This window comes from Podarcis melisellensis (assembly GCF_964234715.1).
Source record: "Podarcis melisellensis genome assembly, chromosome: 3".
In the NCBI taxonomy this organism is placed as follows: Eukaryota; Metazoa; Chordata; class Lepidosauria; order Squamata; family Lacertidae; genus Podarcis; species Podarcis melisellensis.
In genome coordinates, this window is record NC_138530.1 from 34,464,668 (window position 1) to 34,492,013 (window position 27,346).

The 27,346-nt window shown below is 43.5% G+C and overlaps 1 protein-coding gene across 5 annotated transcripts in view; it reads left to right on the forward strand.

Moving 5' to 3' along the window:
- RBKS (ribokinase) overlaps window positions 1–27,346 on the forward strand; it is a 70,726-nt gene that overhangs the window by 12,393 nt on the left and 30,987 nt on the right. For 4 of the 5 annotated variants that reach the window (XM_081904335.1, XM_081904337.1, XM_081904334.1 and 1 more), the window contains 5 exons: window positions 2,824–2,956; window positions 6,595–6,658; window positions 11,616–11,678; window positions 19,583–19,747; window positions 23,927–24,018. In XM_081904335.1, coding sequence (XP_081760461.1) covers window positions 2,824–2,956; window positions 6,595–6,658; window positions 11,616–11,678; window positions 19,583–19,747; window positions 23,927–24,018 — 517 coding nt within the window. Of the gene's footprint in view, window positions 1–2,532; window positions 2,678–2,823; window positions 2,957–6,594; window positions 6,659–11,615; window positions 11,679–19,582; window positions 19,748–23,926; window positions 24,019–27,346 lie in introns of those variants that run through there. The other variant, XM_081904338.1, reaches the window with a different exon arrangement.

Below are 27,346 nucleotides of genomic sequence, written 5' to 3' on the forward strand. Positions count from 1 at the left end.
CATGTTGCTCTGTGGTAGCAGCAGCAGCAGCTATGGCAGTTGCTCTCAGACCCCTTATCTGAATGGTCTTCCCCAGCCGTAGGTAGTAGGGTTTCACTCTTTGTATCTGTTTTTATTCCTGAATGAACAGTGCTACAAATAAATGAGTCACTGCTCCACTTTCCTGAATGAAACAAAAATAGGATGGGGGAAGGAGGTCATATCAGATTTTTCCAGGGGTTTTTGTTTTGCATCCACAATTCTCTCATGATGTAACATACGGTAAGTAAGGACCGATGAAGAGAGGCTATAGATGAGAATTAATTCAGTCGTACTGTGGGATTTCTGATAGTCTTTGGCAAGGCAGTAAATTTAGACCACTGAATACAAACAGTTTCAATCTATTTCTGTGTTAATGTTTGAAAAAATACTTACATGGGACCTTTTCTGTTACTTATTTTAGAAAGTGCTTGGAGTTCCCCAGTAAAAACCTACCTGAGTTTCGAGATCTGTGGGGAGGCCTGGCTTGTGGTACCCTCATGAGTTTGAGCTGGAGTGAGTAGCAGGGTCTTCTCAGTGGCAGCACCTCGTTTTTTGAACTCCTGCCCAGTATAGATACAGCTGTCCTCTTCTTTATATCCATCCAGGTAGCAGCTGGTGACCTAACTATTTCTGCGGGTTTTTAGAGCATAGTGAGAGGAGCCCTGTTGGATTAACTGAGTGTGATATGTGTTTTAACTTGCTTATGTTGAATTTTACAAATGTTAGCAGCTCCGGGATCTGCATGAGGAAAAGCAGGTATAAGGGGGGGAAATATTTTTGTGCCACCTACCCTTCATCAAGTCAGGTTCCTGGGTGGTATGCAGCATATATCGTGTCAAATTTCTGAAACTGAAAGATGGCAGCTCACACACCAGGTGACCATAGAGACTGGGAGTCCCCAGTATGGGACCCTTAGACACCCTGATACCTCCAGATACCTGTCAGTTTCTTTTTTTAAAAAAAAAGACTTTTGTAGGGGGAGTTGTTTGTTTGGGGATGTGTTCTTTTCTTTTATGGTTGATCCCTGATATAGTGGGGGATCCCTGATATAGGCAGAATGCATTCCTGTCTATCATTCCATCAGTCCCTCAAGAAGAACCCATCAGAGAGGCTGTGTCTCAAAGCACCATCGGCAGTGACATGGTGCCAGAAAGAGAACAGGTAGTACAAAATAGCTATTATATTAACAAAGGTCAAGATTAATTGGTAACATGCACAATTAAACTGGGAAGAAAATTGGGGAAAGAGTTGATTTCATTTAATTCTGATTACATTACAGAGTGTGCTGTTTACAATGGAATGGAAATTATGTTAACTCATCTGTAGACTATTTCAGTGGTGTGCACATATCCATTTTGCTTGCAGTGTATGTAATTCTAACCATGCTTACATCAGAAATAATTCCCACTGAGCACAATGGGAATTATTCCTTGATAAGTCTGTGTAAGGTGGCAGCCTGAATGTTTATGTCAGTTATGAATTACCGTAGAAAATGTTGTAGGCAACAATTGTGAACATCCTAACAAAGTTGTTTGGGTTTAGTTTGTAACGTTAGCTGTTTCTGCGTATGTGTGCTTTTGGTCTATTATGCAGTTTTGTGGCAATGTTAGTAAGTGTAGAATTCCGATGCTTCCTTAATCGTACAGATTACTCATCATTGTCAATTCAAAGCAGCGGTCTGAAATGCCTTTTAAGCTAGTCTGATGAAAAGCAAAATCTAATAATTGCTTCTCATTGCAGAAATCTGTGACAAGATAATAGCATTACATTTTAACAATACTTCTATTTTATTAATAGCTGTATCGGTAAAAGTGAACCTTCCATAACTGCGTATAGATGAGTGTTTGGGAGTATGTTTAATATGCAAGGTGGAAATGTGTTTGAGGAAGAATTGTTCTTTCTGATGATTGCTCTGTGTGTGTGTGTGTGTGTGAGAGAGAGAGAGAGAGAGAGAGAGAGAGAGAGAGAATTACATAGAATTTGCTGAGTGGTTTTCATCAGATTCCTGGCATAATTGTGCAATTGCATTTTTTGTAAAAAAAATATATATAGTTAGGTTTTATCATTATCAGCAAAGGTAACTGTCTCATCCTCTTCTATTAAGCCATGGATGGGGAAATTGTGGCCCTCCAAATGTTGGCTTCCGACTCCCAATGACCAGGGGTGATGAAAATGGTAATCCAGCAACAGTGGGGGAGCACTAGCTTCCCTAGCTCTATGCAAAGTTGTTGACCCGGGAACTTTAAAGCTTTATTTTGGACCTTGTGGTTCTTGGTACCACCTTCTGCTGTGACATCTGTTAACAACAAAGTTCAATGCATCTGTTTTAAGGCCTTTTTTTCTTCATACTAGTTATAGTGGTGGAGAAGATTTGAACGGAGAGCCTTATAGTGAAAGAGACTGCATTTACCTATACAGTGCTACCTCGGGTTAAGTACTTAATTCGTTCCGGAGGTCTGTTCTTAACCTGAAACTGTTCTTAGCCTGAAGCACCACTTTAGCTAATGGGGCCTCCTGCTGCTGCCGCGCCGCCAGAGCACGATTTCTGTTCTCATCCTGAAGCGAAGTTCTTAACACGAGGTACTATTTCTGGGTTAGCAGAGTCTGTAACCTGAAGCGTCTGTAACCTGAGGTACCATTGTACTGGATTACTATTGTTAAGTACTTTTGGATGTATCCCAATAGCTTTGATTCCTCTATTACATTATGTATATGCCCAATTAGTATGAGGTTTGTAATTCTTATGATTTCAGTTGTTAATTCACTCAAACCCCATATTATATTTCTTTCTTTAACTGCCAGCCTTACCACACGCCTGCCAAAAGCTGGAGAAACCATACACGGTCACAGGTTTTTCTCTGGATTTGGAGGGAAAGGTGCCAACCAGTGTGTCCAAGCTGCTCGACTTGGGGCGAAAACCTCCATGATATGCATGGTAAGCGTCTTCTGAGTTCACACCTGTTCCAAATATACGTATGGTCGTAAGCGTATTTTTAAAAAGCAACAGTGAAAAACAAATTAAGAGCAGAGGGTTCAAGTCAGCTTTCAAGTCACCTTAAGCTAGCTCCTCAGAAGCCTGGTTAGAAAGCATGGTCTTTATTGCCTTCCTTAAAAACAACAGTGGGGCAAGTGGGGTTATATTTTCCTCAGGAGGGAACTTGATATAATGGGTACCCCCACTGCAAAAAGCTCTGTTTGTCAGGCTGCAGGGAATCCGACCCACCCCCCACAGTAGGCTGCCAGGAATAGACAAAACAGGGAGAGTTCTTACCAATGTCTTTTTATTCAATATTCACAGAGAGAGGCTTAGAAATGCTGCCTCTTAGAGTAATGGCGTCGCTCCAACTAATCCCCTTCCTTCTTCTCTCCTCAATCGTCAACAGCACCACCCACTTTATGGTGGCCACTTAGGGTCATTTGCCAACAAGCCCTTTGCTCTCCTATTTTCAATGCTCATCAGGTTCTGGGAGAAGTGGGGTCTGGAATGCTTTCTAGTGATAACGTGTCAGCCAGCTGCTCCAACTGTTTTCCCCTTCTCCTCTCCCGTTATTTCCCAACTCTGCCCTTCCTCTACCTCTGAGCTGTGACTTTCCTCAAACCACTGTTGTAAATCTGTACTGTCTTCCTCTTCTCTGGAAGATTCAGGAGGGGGAAGCGTTCTCCACCATTCCTCCAGTCCCTGACACTGTTTCTAGTAGCAGTATTCTTACTTGAGATGCTAGTGGCACTGTTTATAGCTCTGCTCAATAGAGATATAGGAGTGGATAGTCTTTAAGGTATCCCAGATGCAGACCATTTGAGATGGGGATAGGCTGTAGCTCAGTGGGTATCGCATGCAGAAGGTCCCAAGTTCATTTCCTAGCATCACCAGGTAGGGCTGGGAGAGACCCCCTGGCTGACATTCTGGAGTGCTGCTGCCAGTTACTATTTTTAGTTTATTATTTATTTAATTTCTATACTGCCCTATACCCGAAGGTCTCAGGGCGGTTCACATAAAATATCAAATACGTAAAATCGTATCAAATACATAAAATCAGTTAGTGTCAACAATACTGAGCTAGATGAGCCTGTGGTCTGACTCGGAATAAAACAGTTTCCTATGTTCTTATATTCCTGTTTTCCAAATGTCATTGGACTCAGCCCAACTTCCATCAGTCCTGACCACCAGTCCCAGACAGCATGTCCAGTGATCAGGGATGATGAGAGCTGTAGTCTTAACATTTGGATGCAAGCTCTCCTCTCCTCTTTTGAAGGCTGAAACCTGCGCCTTGGACTTCTAATAATGCTGTAATGGACTAGTGAAAACAAACAAACCGTGTATTGCTGCATCCTGGACCAGCTGATGTTTCCAAAAATGTCTTCAAGGGCAAGCCCATGTATGTCATTAGTCAAGGCAAGAGATAGCCAAATCAGGCCAGACAATGGTTCAGCCCTTCCAGAAAGGGGTCCCCCAACTGGTGAAAATAACTCCTGGCCATAGACAGACACATCAACTTAAAGAAGCAAAGCCAAATTGACCGGTGCTCATAAGGACTGTGGCCCTACACCCACCTTTAACAGACCACCCACCCCCAGCATCTCCATTTATCTGGCTGAGCTTCAGTTTTGTTCCTTTGCAGCACTTTAAGAATGAAAGTCGCCTCTGAACCTCAGTTGTGCTTTGTTAGCAAAGGCTTTGGTTTGCTAAGTATGAAATGTAAAAAAAGCTTTCAAATCGTAGGTCACTGCCAACTGCATCTGTGATGCTTGCAGGACTGATGTGGGGAACAATTCTCTGAAACAGCATTGCTGTTTTCGTTACTTAACAGTGTGAGTGTATCTATGACAACAATAAATTTGGAAGTTGAATTATGACATCCTAAGATATGATTTAATCCTCCCCATCCCAAATTCATTTTACTAGATTTTTAATTTGTGATAACAAAGTTGAGATTCCTATGCAATAAAAATAAGAAAGATACTTCTTTAAAAAGTTGACCATAAAATTTAGTTATGCAGAACAGATAGTTGTTGTTAATTGAATTTATATACCACCCTATACCCGGAGGTCTCAGGGTGGTTCACAGAATAAAAACAAACAAACAAACCACAAAATACATAATCAAAATAAAAGCAACAACCCAATAACCCTGCCCCAAACCCCACATTTTAAAAGGGCATAGTTCAATAATAAATGCTTGCAAATACTCCTGCCCATCCCAATATAATTAATTTGCAGATTAACAGGTTATTTTGATTCTGTAGGCCAGTCTTAGCCAACAACATCATGCTGAAAAACTGGATACTAGGCTGGTGGGAGGGGCAGTCCAAAAATCAGGAGGGCACCATATCATTGCAAAACCAATTATCTTCCCATTCAAAGAGTCTTGCTTTTGTTATCAAATGCTTGAAGGAAGGGGCACAAGAAAGAAATGACGCCCAAATAGAAGGTATATTCTTCCCAAAGACCTGTCCTTGGATCCAATCCCTTCCAACTCTACAATTCTATGAAATTAGTACCTTTTTTATTCCAAACTGACTGAAATCAGTGGCTTGAAGCAAAACCAAAAATTTAAAAAGTCTTAGATGGTTTTATGCTGCATTCTGCACTTCCCTAATGCATTGAACCACACAGAACACTCTAGGGAAGCATAGCTAATGTCAGCTCTGGTAAAATGTTAACATAGGAATCAAGGACCGACTGGGAATCCTGAAACCACAAATCGCTCCTGCTCAGTTTCAAGAACCACTTGACATGTTTATTTGTCTAATTCCTCTCTGGTCTGTGACCACAATAGTCCATCTTTACCAAAGTGTCCCTGATGTCTATGTTCTCCCTTAGGAACAGTGATATTCTTTAATGGCATCTTAATAGCATCTTCTAAAATGCTTTGTCTTGCTATATGCTTTTGAAATCACTTTCAACCCATGGTGCTAAACATTCGCTTAAAAATCTGGTTTTGTGGAGCTTGTTTTATGGATATCCTATTTTTGCATTTTTAAAATACTCTTCTCCCAGAGAGACCTTACACTACATTATTTTGCAATCACTTTATACGGTGAAAGAAATCCCAAGTGGGACATCGTAGAATCCTAAATATGAGTTGCAGCGATACAGCAAAATAATATGCCTATTAAACTTTCTGGGTGGAATTCAACATATGGTATGTGCATGGGGACACGATTCATTCTCACACTGAGATGTTTCCACCCCCTCCTCCCACCCCATGCACCCCTTAAACCTCTTTGGAGCTTCCCCCAAACCTCCAGAGCGGATTTAAGGGGTGGAGGAAGTCCCCCACTTCTTTGAATGGACCTTGTTATGCTCACGGAACAACTTGGTTAAATCCCACCTCATGTATTTGAAATGGTCTTACAAAACAGGAGTGCAGAATGCTTTAATGTTAAAAATTGCTGAAACTACAGCCTCAGTAAATCAAGATGCACAAGAAGAGAGTGTATCTCCCGCCCCCCTCTTGTTGATATAGAATATTTGCATTTGGAATACAACGCTATGACACATGTGCAATATATAGTTGCATAACATCAACTAAATGTAAGAGATCTAATTTTTTTTTCACCTTTGCTGTGTAGGTTGGGAAGGATTCCTTTGGCAATGATTATCTTGAAAATTTTAAGAAAAATGGGATTCCCACAGGTAAACGTTTCATATTTTAACTATGTTGCACCCAAGTAAATCACAGACCATCAGCGGTATGAGGGTGGGGGCAGCAGTGGCATCCTCCCAAGGCTGGTGAGACAGTACCAAGGTCAGGAAAGCTCTGGGTTGGCAGTGGCAGCCTGCAGGTATATGCCCACCTGCAGAGCCGCTGCCAAGCTAGAGCTCCCCTGACTTTTCCATGTCCACATCCTGCCCTTTAGCCATCCTGATGAGCACAGGCCAACCAGAGGCTACTGGATTAGACCCATAGAAATGAATGGGCAAGCTTCCAAGCAGTTTACAAGTATGCAAACCAATTACACAGGCATTAAAATATAAATATCCATAATTAAAATACCCAATAAAACAGCACTGTAATTGAAGCAGGAGAGTCGTGTCAAGAGATCAAGGGGAAGGCCTGCTTAAACAGGTATGTCTTAAAAAGCTGGCCGAATGCCAATACAGATGGGACCTCTCCTTTTTCAGCAGAGTGGTTCTTCAACAACTAGGCCACCAGTGAAAATCGTTACAGTGTGACGTGGATAAATGGATTCCGTTTGTTCATCCTAATGCCCTGACCCTGGCAATGCAGGGGAAGTCTGGCTTTCAGATAACCTGGTCCAGAGTTGTTACTTGCGCAGAAAGCCCTAAACAACACCTTCAAACCGTTTTGGTGACTGATAGTTAGCAAATACAGGTCCCATAGCCCAGTTGTGACATGTACCTGGTAAGGGGCGCCACCCACCACCCAGACAACAGCCTTCTGCACCAGCTGCCATTTCCAGGGAAGCCCCACACAAAGCCCATTACAGTTGCCTAAATGTAAGGTTCCCAGCACAGGTACCACAGTGACCAAGCTCCTTTCTGCTTTTGTGTTTTTTCTTTGTAGAGTGGAATTCTTATTGACCTGAAAGCCTGTTTGTTTGGCTGAGGAATGGGGAAAAACATGCTTTAAATAAATGAATTGTATTAACACAGTGAGTTGTTCTATAGCAAGTCAGAGACCATTGGCCCATCTAGCTCATTCTCTAATGTACTCAGCTGCCTCATCCCAGCCAAACGCAACAGATCACTTTGTTCTGCAGGAGAGGGCATCCTGCAGATGCCATCCTATAAGGAGATCAGTTTCAAATGATGCCAGCAGCACCTACCCTTTGAATAAACCCTCCCATTGCATATTGGATAGGTGTCGCCTCTATGGGTTTTCAGCACCTCCTAAAGGCGTTCCTCTTTCAACAAGCCTTGAAAAAGATTTATCCCAATTGGTATCTGTCCTGGATCTGAATCGATTTTATATGTGTAGTTGTGCTCACCCTGTGGAATGCCCTCCCATCAGATGTCAAGGAAATAAACAGCAATCTGACTTTTAGAAGACATCTGAAAGCAGCCCTGTATAGGGAAGTTTTTAATGTTTGGTGTTTTAATGTGTTTGTTGTTTTACTTTGCAGTAAGTTGCACAGAATGTCTGGGGCAACCCAGTCAGATGGGCGGCAAATAATAATAATAATAATAATAATAATAATAATAATAATAATAATAATAATAGCTTATTTATACCCTGCCCATCTGGCTGGGTTTCCCCAGCCACTCTGGGCGGCTTTCAACAGAATAATAAAATATTATAGTCTATTAAACATTAAAAGCTTCCCTAAACAGGGCTGCCTTCAGGTGTCTTCTAAAAGTCTGGTAGTTGTTGTTCTCTTTGACATCTGGTGGGATGCCACTACCAAGAAGGCCCTCTGCCTGGTTCCCTGTAACTTGGCTTCTCGCAGCGAGGGAACCGCCAGAAGGTCCTCAGCACTGGACCTCAGTGTCTGGGCAGAACGATGGGGGTGGAGACGCTCCTTCAGGTATACTGGACAGAGGCCGTTTAGAGCTTTAAATGTCAGCACCAACACTTTGAATTGTGCTCAGAAACGTACTGGGAGCCAATGTAGGTCTTTCAAGACTGGTGTTAATGTGGTCTCGGTGGCCGCTCCCAGTCACCAATCTAGCTGCCGCATTCTGGATTAGTTGTAGTTTCTGTGTCACCTTCAAAGGTAGCCCCACATAGAGCGCATTGCAGTAGTCGAAGCAAGAGATAACTAGAGCATGCACCACTCTGGTGAGGCAGTCTGCGGGCATGTAGGGTCTCAGCCTGCATACCAGATGGAGCTGATAAACAGCTGCCCTGGACACAGAATTGACCTGTGTCTCCATGGACAGCTGTGAGTCCAAAATGACTCCCAGGCTGCACACCTGGTCCTTCAGGGGCACAGTTACCCCATTCAGGTCCAGAAAGTCCTCCACACCTGCCCACCTCCTGTCCCCCCAAAACAGTACTTCAGGATTCAGCCTCAATCTGTTAGCTGCCATCCATCCTCCAGCTGCCTGCAGACACTCACACAGAATCTTCACCGCCTTCACTGGTTCTCATTTGAAAGAGAGGTAAAGCTGGGTATCATCCGCATACTAATGAACATCCAGCCCAAACCCCCTGGTGATCTCTCCCAGCGGCTGCATGTAGATGTTGAAAAGCATGGGGGAGAGGACAGAACCCTGAGGCACCCCACAAGTGAGAGCCCAGGGGTCTGAACACTCATCCCCCCCATGAACATGGACATGGCCCAGGAGGAAGGAGCGGAACCACTGTGTAACAGTGCTCCCAGCCACTCTAGATGGTCTAGAAGGATGTTATGGTTGATGGTATCAAAAGCCGCTGAGAGATCCAGCAGAACTAGGAAGCAGCTCTCACCTTTGTCCCTAGCCCGCCGGAGATCATCAACCAGTGTGATCAAGGCAGTTTCAGTCCCATGATGAGGCCTGAATCCCGACTGGAAGGGATCCAAATGGTCCGCTTCTTCCAGGCATGCCTGGAGTTGTTCAGCAAACACTCGCTCAATCACCTTGCTCAATAATGGAAGATTTGAGACTGGGCGATAGTTGGCCATATTGGCCGGGTCTAAAGATGATTTTTTAAAAAGCAGTTTAATAACCGCCTCTTTCAGCGGGTCTGGGAAAGCTCCCTCACAGAGAAAAGCATTCACCACCCTCCGAAGCCCATCGTCCAGCCCTTCCCGGCTAGCTTTTATAAGCCAGGATGAGCAAGGATCAAGGAGACAGGTGGTTGGTTTCACTTGTCCAAGCAGCCTTTCCACATCCTCGGAGGTAACAGATTGGAATTGATGCCATGCAACTTGACTAGACAGGACTCTAGCACTCTCTCGCCCCGGCCCTGCTCCCATGGTGGAGTCTACTTCTTCCCGAATCTGAGCAACTTTATCTGCAAAAAAACAGATAATATAAATGTTTTATATTGTATTGTAAGTTGTTTCAAGATGCTTTATGGGAGGTGATTCATAAATGAAAATAATAATAATAATAATAATAATAATAATAATAATAATAATAATAGTTACAGATAGGTAGCCGTGTTGGTCTGCCATAGACAAAACAAAACAAAAATCCTTCCAGTAGCACCTTAAAGACCAACTAAGTTAGTTCTTGGTATGAGCTTTCGTGTGCATGCGTATCTGAAGGTGTATCTGAAGAAGTGCATGAAGAAGGTAGCCGTGTTGGTCTTCCTTCCAGTAGCACCTTAAAGACCAACTAAGTTAGTTCTTGGTATGAGCTTTCGTGTGCATGGTGTATCTGAAGAAGTGTGCATGCACACGAAAGCTCATACCAAGAACTAACTTAGTTGGTCTTTAAGGTGCTACTGGAAGGAATTTTTTGTTTTGTTTTTAATAATAATAATAGTTCAGCATTGTCTACTACATTGTTAGCAGCTCTCCAAGATTTCAGACAAGGACTTTTCAGAGTCCTACTTTGAGATGCCACGGTTTGATGCAAGTGCAAAGTACTTGTTCTGTACCTGAGCTACAGTCTTCCCCCAAAGACAGAAGGATAAATTATAGTAATGAGACACAAACTGTCCTCTGAATCCATCATTAGTTGAGATTTTAATCTGGAACTAAATCAACAGCCATTGTAATAGTTACAATGAAATATTAACAGCATTTGAAAGCTAGCTAGGTGGCATTTCTAAGTATTGAGTTGAAAAAGAGCCACCTGTGTGGTCTCTTTCGTAGTTGTTTATGAGGTCCAAAGGGGAATTTGCTTTGGAAAGATGCAGAGGCTGTATTCACATCAACACTGCGCTAATAATTTCTATCCAAAGTCCTCTTCCTCTACTCAGCAAAGCAGGCCAGCCGAGGCATAGGAAGTTTGTAAAACTGTGCACATAAAACGCAAAAAAAGTGGATAAAGAAAAAGAAAATCTTCATAATATTAGAATTCTAAGTGACCCAATGAAGTTGCTTGAACAGTATGTTCAGGACTGGGGAAATGTATAACTGTGGACATCACCGTGTGCAGAAGTCACATAAATGTTTATTCGGCCATGTGTACGCGAATTAACAGTACACTGCAGCTTCCAGTAAAGTCTATATTAAAAGCCCGCTTTTGCTGAAACAGAGAATTAACTGCAGTTAATTAATCTGAGTTTGTTTTTATTGTCTTGTGATTTTATTTTAGCATGTATGAGGTTCTCCTCACGCCCTGGTATTGCTGCAGTTCACTACATACACACACACACACACACAGTGGTACCTCGGGTAACATACGCTTCAGGTTACAGACTCCGCTAACCCAGAAATAGTACCTTGGGTTAAGAACTTTGCTTCAGGATGAGAACAAAAATCGTGCAGTGGCGGCACAGCGGCAGCAGGAGGCCCCATTAGCTAAACTGGACTTCAGGTTAAGAATAGTTTCAGGTTAAGAACGGACCTCCAGAACAAATTACGTTCTTAACCCAAGATGCCATTGTACACACACACACACACACAAACACACCCCAGTGGATTTATCCTAGTTTTCACTATTCTTAATGGCATCTTTTTTTTCTTTCTTTTTTTTAAATTGCCGTAAGTACTGTGCTAAAACATTACACCTTATTTATTTTATTTTATTCTAGAATTTGTGGGCCAAACAGAGGATGCTGCTACTGGAGCAGCTTCGATCATTGTCAACAAGGAAGGTGGGTATCTAGGGATATTCTGAATTTTTCCCCAACTGTTGTTCTAATGAAGTTGCTGGGTTTTGAAGGGGGTGGGGAATCAATCATTTTTCTGGGATTCTGAAAGTTAAAGTGGCACTGTGGTTTAACGTTCACTGAAAACTAAAGTTCTCCTCACGCGTGGACAATAAATAACTGTTGGAGCGGAGGTAGAGAAAAGAAAAACCAACCCAACAACATCCAGGGAGGACAGCTCTACCGTTCATTACATTAGTCAGTACAATATTACTCTTCCCATTTACACTCTCCTCGCTTAGCGGGATTAGTTTGCTCGGTAACAATAAAACCTGCAGTTTTATCCTGCTCTTCCTTTTCTCGCAAGCCTTCGTAGATAGGTTTTGTACCATTCATATTTTCAAGAAAAGGTCATTTATAACAGAAGGGCGAAGAGCTGTATCTCATTGGTAGGATATCTGCTTTGCACGCAGAAGGTCCCAGGTTCAATCCCAGGTTACACAGCAGAGCCAACGGAAGCCAGGCTATCCCCATCCAGATCGGGACACAGGTGGCGCTGTTGTCTAAACCACTGAGCCTCTTGGGCTTACTGATTGGAAGGTTGCCAGTTTGAATCCTTGTGATGGGGTGAGCTCCCATTGATCTGTCCCAGCTCTTGCCAATCTAGCCGTTCGAAAGCACACCAGTGCAAGTAGATAAATAGGTACTGCTGTGACGGGATGGTAAATAGCATTTCCATGGACTCTGGTTTCCGTCACAGTGTTCCGTTGTGCCAGAAGCTGTTTAGTCATGCTGGCCACAACACCCGGAAATCTGTCTGTGGACAAACGCCATCTCCCCCTGCCTGAAAGCGAGATGAGCACCGCAACCCCATAGTCCAAGGCTGCTTTACCTTTTACCTATCCCCATCCAGGTAGTGGGGATGGGGAGAGAAAGTGGCAAGGCAGTGTCAGGTAGTACCAGGGCCCTTGAACTGTTTTGTTCCACCATAAGAAACTGCCATTCCATTCTTCCTTGTTATTGTCATCTTTTTATCTCCACCCACCATTCCTTTGAGATACAAGGTGTTCCCTTGTTGCTGTTGAATATAGCTATCCTGGGAATAAGAGCGAGTATTATGACAACTTGGGGTCTTCCGGCTATTTGCTATGACATTTTACTGACCCACATATGAGTTTTTGGTGGGGCGGATGCCTTGGGGTCGAGCAGGCTCTGACAGCATTGACAGAACTGTAGTATTCTGTAGACCCCTTCCTTGTGTTGTCTCTCCCTCCAAATGCTTTGTGTAATTTTCCACATTGTTTGACTTGTTCTTATGTGTGAGATGTCCTCTTGTAAAGTGCAGATTGTTGTTGTTGTTTAGTCGTTTAGTCATGTCCGACTCTTCGTGACCTCATGGACCAGAGCACACCAGGCACTTCTGTCTTCCACCGCCTCCCCCAGTTTGGTCAGGCTCATGTTTGTAGCTTCGAGAACACTGTCCAACCATCTGTCCAACCATCCAACCAACCTCTGTCGACCCCTTCTCCTTGTGCCCTCCATCTTTCCCAACATCAGGGTCTGTTCCAGGAAGTCTTCTCTTCTCATGAGGTGGCCAAAGTATTGGAGCCTCAACTTCACAATCTGTCCTTCCAGTGAGCACTCAGGGCTGATTTCCTTAAGAATGGATAGGTTTGATCTTCTTGCAGTCCATGGGACTCTCAAGAGTCTCCTCTAGCACCAAAAGTGCAGATTAGCTCTTACCAAACCAAAGGAGAACATTCATCCCTAGTCTGGAAGAGGAAAGGATGGATGGCTGACTTGTTATCCTTGATCAAATTCCATAGCACTCTTTTCTAGGAGCTATTTCTGTTCTGAGCAAGGATTTGATGGGCTAAATAGCTGATATGTCTACATCAGGTTAATTAGTACAGATAAGCTGACCCTGCCCAGAACCTATTGCTTAAGACAAAGGTACAACTTTGTTTTCCCCATACATGAGTTCCACAAAAAACCAAGCAAAGATCAGCACTTGTAGACATAGGCTGGGATCTGGAGGGCAAAATTCACTTCCGCTCATGCAAGGGCTTCTTCTCTGCATGGCATTCCATGGCATTTTGGACGACCTTCCCAACTTATGTTCAGTCCTGAAATAAGCTCTCAGTATCTTGCTATTCCGTGATCACCTCCAATATTCACGTGCTTTTCTTGTGCCTGTCTAGTGAGATAGTGCTGGGGGAACACAGTAATTCTGGGTGAGAATGACATCTCCTTTGTTCCCCGGCATGGCCTCTGATCGGGCGTGTCGGCATGTTATGACTGTGAAGCCTCAAAGGATACTGGCCAGTCTAGCTGAGAGCACCAAAATAGGCTGCTATACGATATATATAAAAGCCAGGACAAGTCACTGACTTCCCTGGGCAGCTTCTGGGGGCTCAAAACCCTGGCAGGGCCAAGCACTGTGCTAAAGACCTGGGGAGGTCATCCAGCACTTCGCTTTGCTACAGTACCTCTGATGTAGCATTGTTCTGGGACACTGAGAAATTCTAAAAAGCAGAGTGTAAGATGAGCCTGCTGGAACAGGCCAATGACCCTTCTAGTCTGGCATCTTGTTCTCACAATGGCCAACCAGACACCTTTGGGAAGCCTGCAAACTGGACATGAGTGCAACAGCACTCTGCCCTTCTGCAATTCCTAGCAATTGGTATTCAGAGGTACAATGCCTCTGACAGTGGAGGTAGAACATGGCCATTGATAGCCTTGTCCTCCATGAACTTGTCCGATCCTCTTTTAGATAGCTCATTCAGTAGAGCATGAGACTCTTAAATCTCAGGGTTGTGGGCTTGAGCCCCGCGTTGGGCAAAAGATTCCTACATTGCATGAGGTTGGCCGATATGACCCTCATGGTCCCTTCCAACTCTGTTCTATGATTCTGAATTGGCGGCCATCACTTCTTCATGTGCAAGCAAGTCCCATAGTTTAACAATGCGCTGGGTGAAGACGTTCTTTCTTTTATCTGTCCTTGAACGTTCAGCTTTATTTTGTTGCTGAGCAGCTTGGAGATCACTGTAGCACTGCTGCCACCCACCAACACTGCCAGGTAAGTGTTGGTCCCACTAACGCAGGAGACAGAGACAGTTTGCCAAGGGCCCCCTCAGAGTTGGAGCCAAACCAGGAAACCAGCAGACGCCTGCTTCAGCTTAACTGTATCTTTTGCTGTTAATTAATCATTACACAAAGACTGAAGAAAGACTTTTTTCCATGCATGCGGATGCCTGAGTACAAAAGGTCTTAAGTGTACCTTGATACCAGTGAAAGCTTTTGTGTGTGTGCGTGTGTGTATTTACACACACGTAAAATTTAAAGAAGTAAGATTAATGAAAAGTATGTCAAACACAAACTGACTCTGGAGGGGCGTGGGGAGATGTTACGTGGATCTCGTGTGTTAGCTTAATAAACTTGGCAGCTGTTGTACAGCCAGAGGGGTGCATGTTGGGTTTTTCAACATCGTAGGCAAGAGGTAAAAACAGAGGAGCTCCACCCACAGCTTGACCTTGGCTACTTGAACACTGTCACCTAGCGAGCTGTCATAGCTTGCTTGCCAGAGGAAAGGTGGTTTAGAAAATGATACACAGGAATGCTGATTCTGCTGCTGAGGTTGTTGTGACAGTGTGCCAAAGTGTGGTCACTGTTGTCCAGCAACACTAGCTAGATGCTCCAGATTAAAGGGCACCTGCAAATCTTGGTCAGCTTGACACTTAATCCACTTCCTAGTGTGGAATTCTCAGCCTCACCATAAAACAGTAGCCTTCAGATTTTTCAGACCTGGGACCCACTTTTTTTTTAAAAAAAGCAAATTAACGGTGCTTATTTTCTATTCCACAATATGTTTGCAGTTCCTTTTCTACTTTACTGTCTCCCTCTTAAAAATAATAAGAGAGGATAATGATATTTATATCCCAGAATTAGGGGCAGGAAATAAAGAGGACAGGACTTCAGCACTTCAATAGTCCTGCAAGATGCACCTTCTAAAATTCCCTTTTTGATACAGCTTCGAAGGTGCAGGAACTTTGCCCTTTTCCCAATCTCTCCACTCTAGACCCTAATGTAATAATAATAATAATTTATTATTTATAACCCACCCATCTGGCTGGGTTTCCCTAGCCACTTTGGGCGGCTCCCAACAGATATTAATAAATGTAACCCACATTCATTTGGGATCTTAACAACTTGATATGGGGTTGTAATGTGTTCGTTTTGCTCCAGATTCTGGATGCCCTTCTAGAATTCAGGGTGTCTCAACGGTTCGGTCAGAACAAACGAAATGAGTTAGTTCTTCATGCAGTCAATAGTTATCATATTCTGTGGTGTGAGATATATTTAGTGGCCACTAGCTTATATGGACTTAAAAATAAATAAATAACCAGGTGGGTAAGTATCTTAATGGCCATTGTGGCTAAAAATGGAAACTTTATTTAGCTGAAATTCTGAGTTGTATCCAACAAGGTCATCCCAGTCATGCAAGGAGTTCCACTTGAGCAACAAGTTTATCCCTGCGATCCTCGGATGAAGGGCAGAATATAAATAAATAAACAGAACTTATCTTCTTTGTTTTCTTGCTCCTTCTGTACTTCACAAATCTGTTCTGGGGTTTCCCCATCCTTTCAGAGCAAGTTTTAGGAGGGGGTGCAAGTGGAAGTCCTTAGGCGCATGGGAAAACTTTGTTAGATAGACTGTATTTCTCTGATTAAAAGGCACCACTGCAAACACTGGTAATTGTTATCTCAGTCGTGCACTGTTTGAGAATCTCCCAGGGACAACTGGATCCCCATTGTTGACGATAAACCAATGGACTTTGGTGTCATTCAACAAGTGGATTCCTTTCTTCTTAAGTCTTGGAAGCTTTGCAACAAATTGCATCATGTGCTTCATATCTAGGACCAATGTTATCTAGGACAAACTTTCACACAGTTTCGAGTACCTTCCTATTGAGGTTTTCAGAAACGAAATGATAAGAGTGCAATCCAACAATGCCTCTAGGAGGAACTCATCCCAGGAAGAGGAGGGGGACTGTGAAGACCCCTCAACACCACTGAGGATCCTGAAGAAAATGCTGTCACAGTCAAGCTCTCTAGTTACCAGCCCCGAAAACAATTTGCCTACCCCTATGACCCCCCCCACAAATGCTTGCCTCTGGCACAGACTCTGCCTTCACCTGTAGAGCACACATGCACACATATACAGGGGCTGCGGTGGTGTTGGAGCCAAAAGAAATCCAGAACTGGCAGATGAGTTCTTGCCTGGTGCTTCACTATGGGTGGGGAGCAGTCTAGTCAGGAGGGGGAGGGAGCCAGAGAAGAACCAGGTGTGCATTGAGATCCAGCAGCTGAGCTGGAATGGGGAGGAACTTCCTGGGTGGATATAAACCTCCTAGTCTCTCCTGGACTTGTGCTGGGATGGCAGCTGCTTATCATGTTCCCATAAGCCAGCTCCAAGCTCAGCCTCCCATGAACCTGTTTCAGTTACCTTTGCTCCATCTCCATCTCTGGTTTACCTTGTTCCCAGACATGGGGAACGGACAACAGGCACTGTGCAGGGCACATTAGGTGCACCTCGGGGGCTCTTGGTGGGCACGTTAATAATAGGCAGGTTTCTTTCCCCTGTTCAGACATTCACTGAGAATGTGGAAAGAAGACAAACACTGGACCACCCATAACTCAGGCCTTGGTGCCTTGAGCAGGAGAGTCTGAATGGGGAATCAAATGGTGTTTGGCTGAATACACTTTGAATTCCTCATGCAGTCAGGGATCCCAGTCTTAAGTCTGCATGAATTCAGACACAAGGATTCAAACTGCATTCTCAGCAAGGATTTGAAGTGCATTTAGCAGAATGTGTGTCCCACTTCAGACTTTCCTGCTCAACACATGAAGTTTGGGGTTGAACCAATTAAGATACTGTAGTTAAGGTTATCATGTGTGATCTTCTCCCACTGTCCCTCCACACATTCGGAGAACAGGTCTTTTGTCTGATAGGGAAAAGAGAAGGGCAAAATGCCTGGGCTTTAACCAAAATAAGCTTTAACATGTGACTGTTTGAGCTATGTTACCAGTGGCCTAATTGCTTTGGAAACTTGAATTCCCCCCTGTGAGTTCATGATGTTATCTTATCACTGTATTTTTGGGAGTTGCTTTTTTGCACGCAAGGCACTTGGAAGTCTCATTCATGAAAAATACTGTGTTCCTAAAGCTTAGCTCTTTCTTTGCAACCAACCCACAGCCAGTCAGGTGACCATTCATGATTTGCAAGCCTCAACCCTTCTCTGGTGAAGCTTAATCCCTCCAACTGCATCCCACCCCCCACCCCCGAGATCAGCTTCCTGTGGCTGCAGCTAATGACCCAATACATCTTCCAAATGCAATGGGATTTACTCCCAAGAAAGAGAGGAGTCTAAAGTGCAGAATCACAGAGATGAAGTTTAAACACTTTCTTAGCATTTCAAGCCCCTGCTTTGACCGACACACAGCCGGAGTGGAAACACATCAAACCATGACACCGTGTACCGACATGGAATTGAAACACAGCCCCATTGCATTTTAAGCTTTTAATGTGTACATGGCCTTAGCAACACTCCCTAGCGATAGCAGTAACTTCAGGAGCAGGCAGACACTGGTGTGGAGGAAAGCCAGGCTCGGTGTAGTGTGTGGTGAAGCAGCACTGACATCTCCTTCCCTGGGGTCATGGAGACTCCAGGAATATAATCACACCAGGCAGTTGTACCATTCTCTGGCTTGGATGTGCAGTATGTGCAACAGCACCACTGTAAAACACGCCCTAGAGGCAAGGCTGCATGCTACAGTAAGCTGGAGCTATACATTATGATAAACACAAGCTGCTGCCGAAAGCAACAGACCCTTGTCACGTTCCCCTCCCCACCCACCCCTCTCAGAATAAAGTGTAATGAAACATAACTGAGTTCTGATGGCATCATCAAAATACAAATCTGAAGTTGTGGTGTCTGTTCCAAGGAGCTCCAAGGAAGCGGTGGGCTCTTTTAAAATAACTTGACGCTTGCTGTTTATTTGTTTTATTTCAGAATTGTTAGTCCACTTATTTGCAAGTTCTTTTTCTTTTTAAAAAGCAAACACACATGCTGAAACATTAAGTAGGTGCCTTCTGTCTTAATTTTTAAACAGCTGTTGAAAATTGTTCTATTCCGTCAGGTTTAAGCAGGCAATTAAGAATAACATCTTTGCATAATAGTTGGCTATTTTCTGATTTCAACATTTTATATAGTTTTAATTGAAAGGTTTTGTGTATAATTGTTGTAAACTGCTCTGACACTTTTTAGGAATAGTGGTATGTAAATATTTTTAATAAGCAAACAAATAAAAGCACATCAGAATGATTTCTGTCCCCACACTGTCTTAATCTCAGCCTTGAAGGGCCCCTATTAGAAGAACTTTGAGCAGATCCTTTTTTTAAACCTAGGTTTGTATTCCCCTTTGACCAACGCTCTTGAGAGTCATGTGCCAGTGGTAGACAGGCGAAAGCGAGTCTCTCTCTCGCACACACATTTTCATATGTAGGGACAGGCATTCTGTATTAGGACCAAAAAGTTTTCCACTAACAAATTTCATTTGAAGCATCCTCTTGACAAACGTTAACGGACACTTAGGAATCAGTTGACTTAAGGATGTGTCTCTCCAGTGTGCTTCATGCATCTGATGAATCGTCTTGAGCCTGTGGAAGCTCAAACCATAATATTATTTTAGACGACAACGTAGCATGAAGTTCCCCAGGTGCAAGCTCCGATTGAAGCGAAGGGGAGATGTACAGCTGTGTGGGTAGAATCCATCCATCCCTTTGCGAAAGAGACTGGTTGCATGGTTACTTGTAAACATTTTAAAAATCAGAATTGGTTTGTTTTTTAGGGGAAAACTTTATCGTCATTGTTGCAGGAGCAAATTTGCTTTTGAGTTCTGATGACTTAAAGAGGGCTGCGCACGTCATCTCAAACGCTAAAGTCATGGTCTGCCAACTTGAAATAACCCCAGCTATTTCTCTGGAAGCCCTGAAAATGGCACACACCAGTGGAGGTAATCTAATAATCTGTCCTAATTATTTGCTCTCTTTTAAAATGTTTTTATAGGCATCAGGGCTTCAGGACTATTTTAAAAACTCAGTAGTGGAAAAGAAGGTGACGTGTGTTTGGCAGTTTGTGCCAGATTTGAAAAGAAGAGCGAAACTATGATTTCATTTGATTGGCATGACAAAGTTCATCTCTTAATTGTCATAAGAGGCACATACTCGCTGGCTGGGTTCACGGAGCCTTCCCCCAACTGATGCCCTCCATATCTTTTGGACTGCCATGTCCCATCATCCCTGATCATTTTCCATGGGAATTTTAGCCTGAAAACATTTGGAGCACATAAGTTGGGAAGGCAATGCCAAACCATGGTTTAGTGTTCTGTTCATGAGCAGCAAGAAGCCATTGCAAGCCTTGGATTTTTATGCTCCTTCCTTTCTTCCTCCTCCATTTCTGGAAGGGGGACTACATAGCTTCACTTTCTGCAAAACACTCCTTGTCATTATGTACGGCCCAAGGGACTGGAGTTTAAAACAAACTGGTTAGTTAAACAAGCCAACTTCGAAACCCATAGTTTGAAGTTGGCTTGCTTAGAAATTGGCCAGAGTTTGTTTTAAACCACAATCTTTGCTTCATCCATAACAATAAACCATGTTTTGTGGAAAGTGAGGCTAAATTCTTCTGCGTGACCCTTTACTGCAACAATCACACCTCTGAATGTTGCTTTCGCCAACAGTCGTTCTCCTTGTTCTCCTTACTTGCTACCCCAGGAGTTCCTAAAACTTCAGTCCTATACCCACTTACCTCAGAGGATGCTTCATTGAATTCAATTGGAATTACTCTGAGCAAACATGCATAAGTTTGTGTAATCTTTTGCTTAGAAAACCCATTTGTTTCAACAGTGCACACCTGCGCTAGGCTAGAGTGACAACCTTGTCCATCTTACGAAGTGGCCATAATAAATTTGTTGTGCCGTAATAAATTTATTAGTGTTGAAGGAGCTCTTTTTGTAGCAGCAAGGGCACATTATTAAGTGTTTCATTACATCACACGTGTTAAACCAAAAATTAAAAAAAAATATTAGGTGAATGTGAGCAAGAAAGGCATTAGCAAGTTAAGGCAAGAGACTGTGTAATTGGAAGATCAGAACCATCCTAACCATTCCATCTTTCGTCACAGTGTGCTCCGTACTCCAGTAAATCTATGGCCACCTCTGCCCTAGATGACAGGACAAACATGTCAAACTGCCTTGTATAACCACATCCCCATAAACACTTTGCTAACACTGCGCAGTATTAACACCCTCCCAGCTGGAGTGTGTTAGTGGCATTTCCTTTCCTTTAGTCTGCAGATGCTGCATGTTTAATGCAGGGGTTTATGTTAGGAAGCACACTAGACTATTTGTGTTTAACAGATGCACACCGAGATGCCATGCTCAAAAGAAAGGGGGAAGTGAGGAAACGGAAGCTTGCGGTTGTAAGCCCTCTTGTCCCCATTCACTTACCCCCGTTTTACAAGGCTGCAAACCGACAGTGTTACACTTGCCAATGTCTCACTGTCCTCCTAGTAGTCATTAAAGGTCCCTGTGGCAGCTTTTGTCTAAGCGCTGGCCTCTGTTTTGACTGGCACAGTGCCCGGATAGGTCATTAAATCCAGCATGCCAAAGCGATTGTAGCACTCTCGACTCGAATGCTATTCTTCTTGTTCGCTTGAGTAGTTAAATGGAAGAGCTGAAGTCGCCCATTTATGGATCCTGCTTTCTCAGAAGTGCCTAAACAAAAAACATTGATTCACCCACCATTCTGCTTTTTTTTAAAAAAAAAATTATTGCTATACTGCCTTATACCCACAAGTCTCAGGGCGATTCGCAAGATAAAATCACAATATAAAATACATAATAAAAATAAGAACAAGAACAACTCAATTAACCACACCCCCACACACATTCTAAGGGGGCTTTGGGTGTCAATAAACCAAAGGTTGAAGAGGAATGTTTTTGCCTGGCGCCTAAAGGTATATAATGAAGGAGCTTCCAAGCCCCTAGGGCAGGGGTGAGCTACCTATGGCCCTGGTTTCACCTTCAGTCTAATTTCAAAAGCCTTCTGCAAGCCGTCAGTTCAGATCTCAGGCAAGAGTGATCTGTGCCCCCTCCAGGTAGCCCACTGGGTGATGCAAGGGAAAGAGAGAAGCAGGTGGCAGAAAGGGAGAGAGAGAGAGAGAGAGAGAAGGGGGGATGGTTCTGGCCCTGTTCACCACCGGGATGTAGCTCCCTGAAGCAATGTGGCCACCAATGGGGGGGATAACCCCTTGACCTACCTACTAAGGCTATCCCTCCCTCGCCAGGAGTGGACCCCTGCCCACTTTGCTTCAAAGAAAACCAGCTTGCAGGCAAGCCACCACAAGCTGACAGGGATGGGCCTTGACTCTCTTGACGTGGCCTGGAGACCTCAGATTGCCATCCCTCTGACTAAGCCAGCAGTCCTGACAGTAGGGGCTTGCATCATTGCAACAGGAGACAGTAGGTGGCAAGCTGCTTTGCTTGCCTTCTCCACCCTACCTTGTCTTGATGGGGCTAGAGAGCATTGTGCCAAACTACCATCACACAGTCAGCAGAATATAGGGAGTTGGTTGCCCTGTCGCATTAGATTGCTGGTAGTCGCTTGAGCAGCCTTTTCTATTACTGTACGGATTATCCTCCCGTGCATTTTGCAACCTGCCTTGGACGTATTCCAGCTCCTTTCCTTTAATTTGCTTGTACTCTAACGGGATAGAAAGTGCCTCCCTATCTTCACAGCTCGTTTCTCATACTACAAAAGTGTGCTCTCAACCATTTTGAGGGACGGAGTGATGAAAAACCTTACTTCATTTCCAGTGCTTACATTTTAGTTTCTGCATAGTTTAGGCAAATCTCCCCCCCCCCCATTTCCCCTTTCTGAAATAACCATTTTGCTGGGTGCTGCTAGCATGATCCGGGGTCGGTTCCCTCACTGGGAGAGAGGAGTGGCTGCCCCATTGAACAGCCACCCCCCTGCCCCTCAACAATGCCGCTGGAAGGTTGTTACAAGGCATCCTCTCACAGAGGCACACTGGGGGGAAATGGCCTCTGACTGCACCAGGACTGCCAACCTTGCTTGTCACATTGGCAGAAAGTTTATGGAAAGGAGGAGGATATGGCTATGGTGTCTTGAAATCAAATTGCAAGTCCCTCTCCCTTGCCCGTCGAAAAAATTAAAATCTTTTTTTTCCCCAGCTCAACAAAGCTTGAAGTACATCTTTTCCACATCATCAGAAAACATGAGAATTTGAGCCCATCTTTAGCTTATACACAGTGCACTAGGGAGTGCTGCAGGAGCTCTGTGTGCTTCTGTTTCCCATATTTACTTTTACAGAGGCTCAGACAACCAATTTGAAGGCATTAAGTGTGATCAGGGTTTTGAGGAAGGGTCCAGGTGCAACAGCTAGCTGAGCGGGTAGCCTTGGTTGGGCCAAGCTTCAGGCTGCTTATTTACTGAGGCACATGCTGGCAATGAGCTGCCATTTCTGCTGCATGAGCTTCATTTCCTTCCATGTTCCGCATTGGAAGCATTCCTGCTGCAATAGGTAAACGTTAGGATAACCAGAATCATGCTCAGTGAATTACATTTCTAATCTGGAAGAGGGTTTGTTTTATATGGAAGGCTGACAGGGCACAGGATGTTATAGACAAGCTGGATTCTGTATTTGGTACTTCCATTAGCTGAGTGAGTTTCCATGCACCTTTGATTTTCAAATTAAAAGCAGCAAACAGCCTTGTGATTCTTAGATGGAATATCTTATAAAAATATTAAACAAATTAGCGGTAACTCAACTTTCTGTTTTCTGAATTCAGCAGAGCTTTCATTTTGCTAATTAATTCTTCTTTTCTCACTTTGATGACAGTGGCATGATAATCAGGGCTTTAATATTCTAACAAAATTGGTTAACTAAACCATTATTATTTATTGTGAATCGGAGTTGCATTTTTGTTTTGTAACATGAGAAAGTAGGATAATTTCCTGAAGATTTATATATAATTTATATATCTTGGTGGGGAATGTGGAGCTGAAAGTGCCTTCGCCATAACAACACAGAGTTTTTGCTGGATTCTGCCCAATTATTCATATCCAAGCATCATGTGCCATTGATTTAGACATTTTCCATTTTCTTATAGTGAAGACATTATTTAATCCTGCTCCAGCCGTCGCTGACCTAGATCCACGATTTTATACCTATTCTGACATCATCTGCTGCAATGAAACTGAGGTAAATACATGTCATCACCATGATTTTAGTCGCTCTGGACCAATGCAACTTTTTAAATCTGTTTTCTGCATCATCTTTTCTGCATTTGAATGCAAGTAATTGGTTCAGATTCTGAAAAATTATTTTTGGACAATGCTGGCTTTACTTGGAATGGGCTGGATAGTACCTGAAACAGAACTGATAATCTCCCCTCCCCCCCCCCCAAAAAAAAGGTCTCCATCTCACTGGTTGTGTGGCATACCAAAGAGGAAATAAACATACAGTTCAGGAAATAAACATACAGTTCATACTTCAACCCTGAAAGCTTTGTCCAATGGCTGGGTTTGTAAGGCGGAATCATGGTTCAGAACTACAAGAATAAAATAAGAGGATTAAGTGATTTTCTCAGGGTGGTGGAGGGTGTGAGTGCTGTGTCCCCTTGGTGTTGTAATGGTGGCACTTGCCCTTCTGACAGAAAATGCTCTGTTGGAGGGTGGCAAAAATGGGGGGTTGAAGAGGAACAGTTGGGAGGGAAGGAGAAATGTCCCTATTTTCATCTGAGGAGTGTTGGAGGGTCTAGGAGAGCACAGTGTATAAACCTGGGTGATTCCATCAGACTGCAAGAAAGAAAGAGAAGGAAAGCAGGGCTATTCTGTCGTCTTCTCCTCCATGTGTCACCTTGCAGTGCCCAGTGCTAGCAGAATACCTGAATTTTTTCCATGCCAGCTAGCCAACCAGCCACCATTATAAGAACTGTAAGAACTGGTACTTCCCACTTCACCTCTTTTCCCTTTTCTACTGTGTCTTTTCTTCTCCCAACCCATCCTTTCCCCCCTTTTGTGTGGTGTCCTTTAGATTGTAAGGCTGAGGGCAGGGACTGCCTTTTTAAAAAGTTGCTCTGCATCTTGATTTGAGAGCCTTTTTCATCGAAGAGCAGGGTAAACATGCTTTGAATATAGGCTTGTAAACAATAAACTATAGATCCAATGCACTGCCTTGCTGAACTTACTCAGCTATATCCAACTCCACTCTTGACATTTCCAGTCTAATTTTTGTCATCTTGTATCATGTCTGGAAGTCCACACAGCCAGCCAGAGATGGGACATGCTTGCAGGTCTGCCTGATCGAAGCCCACCTTGTCCAGATAGTTCTCATGCATCCACATGGTCCCAAAGATGAAAAGAAGAGTGCCATCTCTCATACCAGGTTTTCTCCCATTGAGGGCCAGCATGTTGAGAGGTGAAAGAGCCCACATAGAAGGGTTTATAGATAATTTAGTAAAATTATTATCTGTATTGGAACAGATGAAGCTTGACCATACAGAACACAGCAGTATAGGGTGTGGGTGTAGGGGGCAGAATAGCTGCCAATCATCATCTTGAAATATTTCTAAAAGAAAAAAGAATTCAGAGCTCATCACAATTAACACCCGTCAAACTTTTTGCGCTGACTAGCCACCTACTTCAAAGGGAAGTGTAAATTTATGCCCCATTGTCAACATGAGCTGTGAAGTTTCTGCCAGGTTCCTTAATAATTCATACTGTGTGCTTGTAATCGTCCATTTATGATTGGCTGATAAGAGTTATGGGATCAGACAGGAAGTTTCTGTTATTTATCTTCTCGGCAGCAGAGGCATAAAACTAGTCTGTGACTTTGCAAAGCCTTGAAAGTACCCCAAGTTGCTGCAAACCCTGCCACATTGGCTGCATCCTCCAAATATCTGTTGGATGGAAGCACATCCACCAAACACTTGTGAATGCTTCGACAGCCACAAATACTTGGTATTGTGAAACATTTTGTTCATTCCGAATTGTTGTCCTAGAATGGAGCAAAAAAACAAGGGTATAATATCAGTGGGCTATCTACCACAAAGGATATTTCACAAGCTGTGGTTTCAGAGACATATTTTTCATTGCTTTAATAAACTTTTATTTGTGCAGCTTCTACTTCTTTGTATGTGGTTCGTGTGCAAAATACTGAGAATGCATCTTGCAAGATTATCAGTTCCTGATTTTTTGCTTAGCTGGTAGTTTGGTCCCCCCCCCCGACTTTTCCCAGAAAGATCAAGCCTGTTGAAACTGGCTTGTTAATTCACTGTGCACCAGATGCAGCAGAGCCTAATCCCTGAGGTTTGCCCAGGAATGTGCTGGTTCTCTGTTCTTTCTAATTCTTCTAATAAAAGAATTGCAGAATAAGTATATCAAATGTTGGTCCTGTGGAAGCCAAAACCCTAAGGTTGTGTGCCACTAAGTGATTTCAGACTTGAAGGGAAATGGTTGTAGGTGTTGCATTTATAATGTCCTTGGCACTTTAGAGAGTTATTCCAGGGAAAAAAACCAATCTCAGATGTGCAGGGCCAGCCATATATATGTTACTGAATGCATTTGTTACATTCACATATAAGGGGTATGTGTGTGCTATTATTTACACAAAAAACATGCAGAGGAGGGAAGCCCAAATCTGCCCCCTACCCATTTTGCTTCTGTTCAGGGGTGCCAACTTGAATAAAATATGGGGGGGGGGAGGTAAGCCCCGCCCTGCATAATCGATCACATGACGCGGTTCACACACAAACCATTTGAATGACAATGCCTATCAACTTGGGGGGGCAGCCCCCTCAAATATTTCATTGGGAGGACCGAAGCCCCCTCGGCTCCTAGGATTTGGCTCCTATGTTTTTGTTGCTTTAAGCTCAGGGATAGGAAATATTTTTGCCTGAGGACCATATTCCTTTCAGGGAAGCTACCCCAGGGCCATTTTACAGTGGTGGGTGGAGCCAGAGACAAAGGTGGTCAGAGCAACAAATGTAAACTCAATCTTTGTACAGTAGTGTAGTCTCTACACCACCACCACCCATAACATGGACCTAACGGCAAGTGAAAAATCCCAACATTGGATGGGACTTTGCTGAGCAAAACGGGCTGGGGCTGGGTGGCACAATGCTTTTTTGCATTTTCCACGTTATGGAAGATGCATTGCTATTTTTGCATTTTCCGTAGTAGACTTGGAACATGCCTGGTCATGTTTCTAAAGGTGTGACAGTTTGGAGTGGGTACAATGAAATAAGGAGTCACACCTTAGAAATTCATTTCTGCAGAATGTGAGCTTGCATATCTTTACGCTGTTGAATTCTGCATTTCTGCATTTTCTGCTTAGGCACTTGGTTCTGCAGCAGCAGCAGCATTACCTGTAGATACGGGGGAGGGGGCTTACAGATGTTGCTGGACTCCAACTCCCATCAGCCTCTGTCAGCATGGCTAATGGTCAGGGATGAAGGGACCTGTAGCCCAACAACATCTGGGGGTACCACACTGACTGTATATTGACTTGTAGATTAGCAGTATAAGTA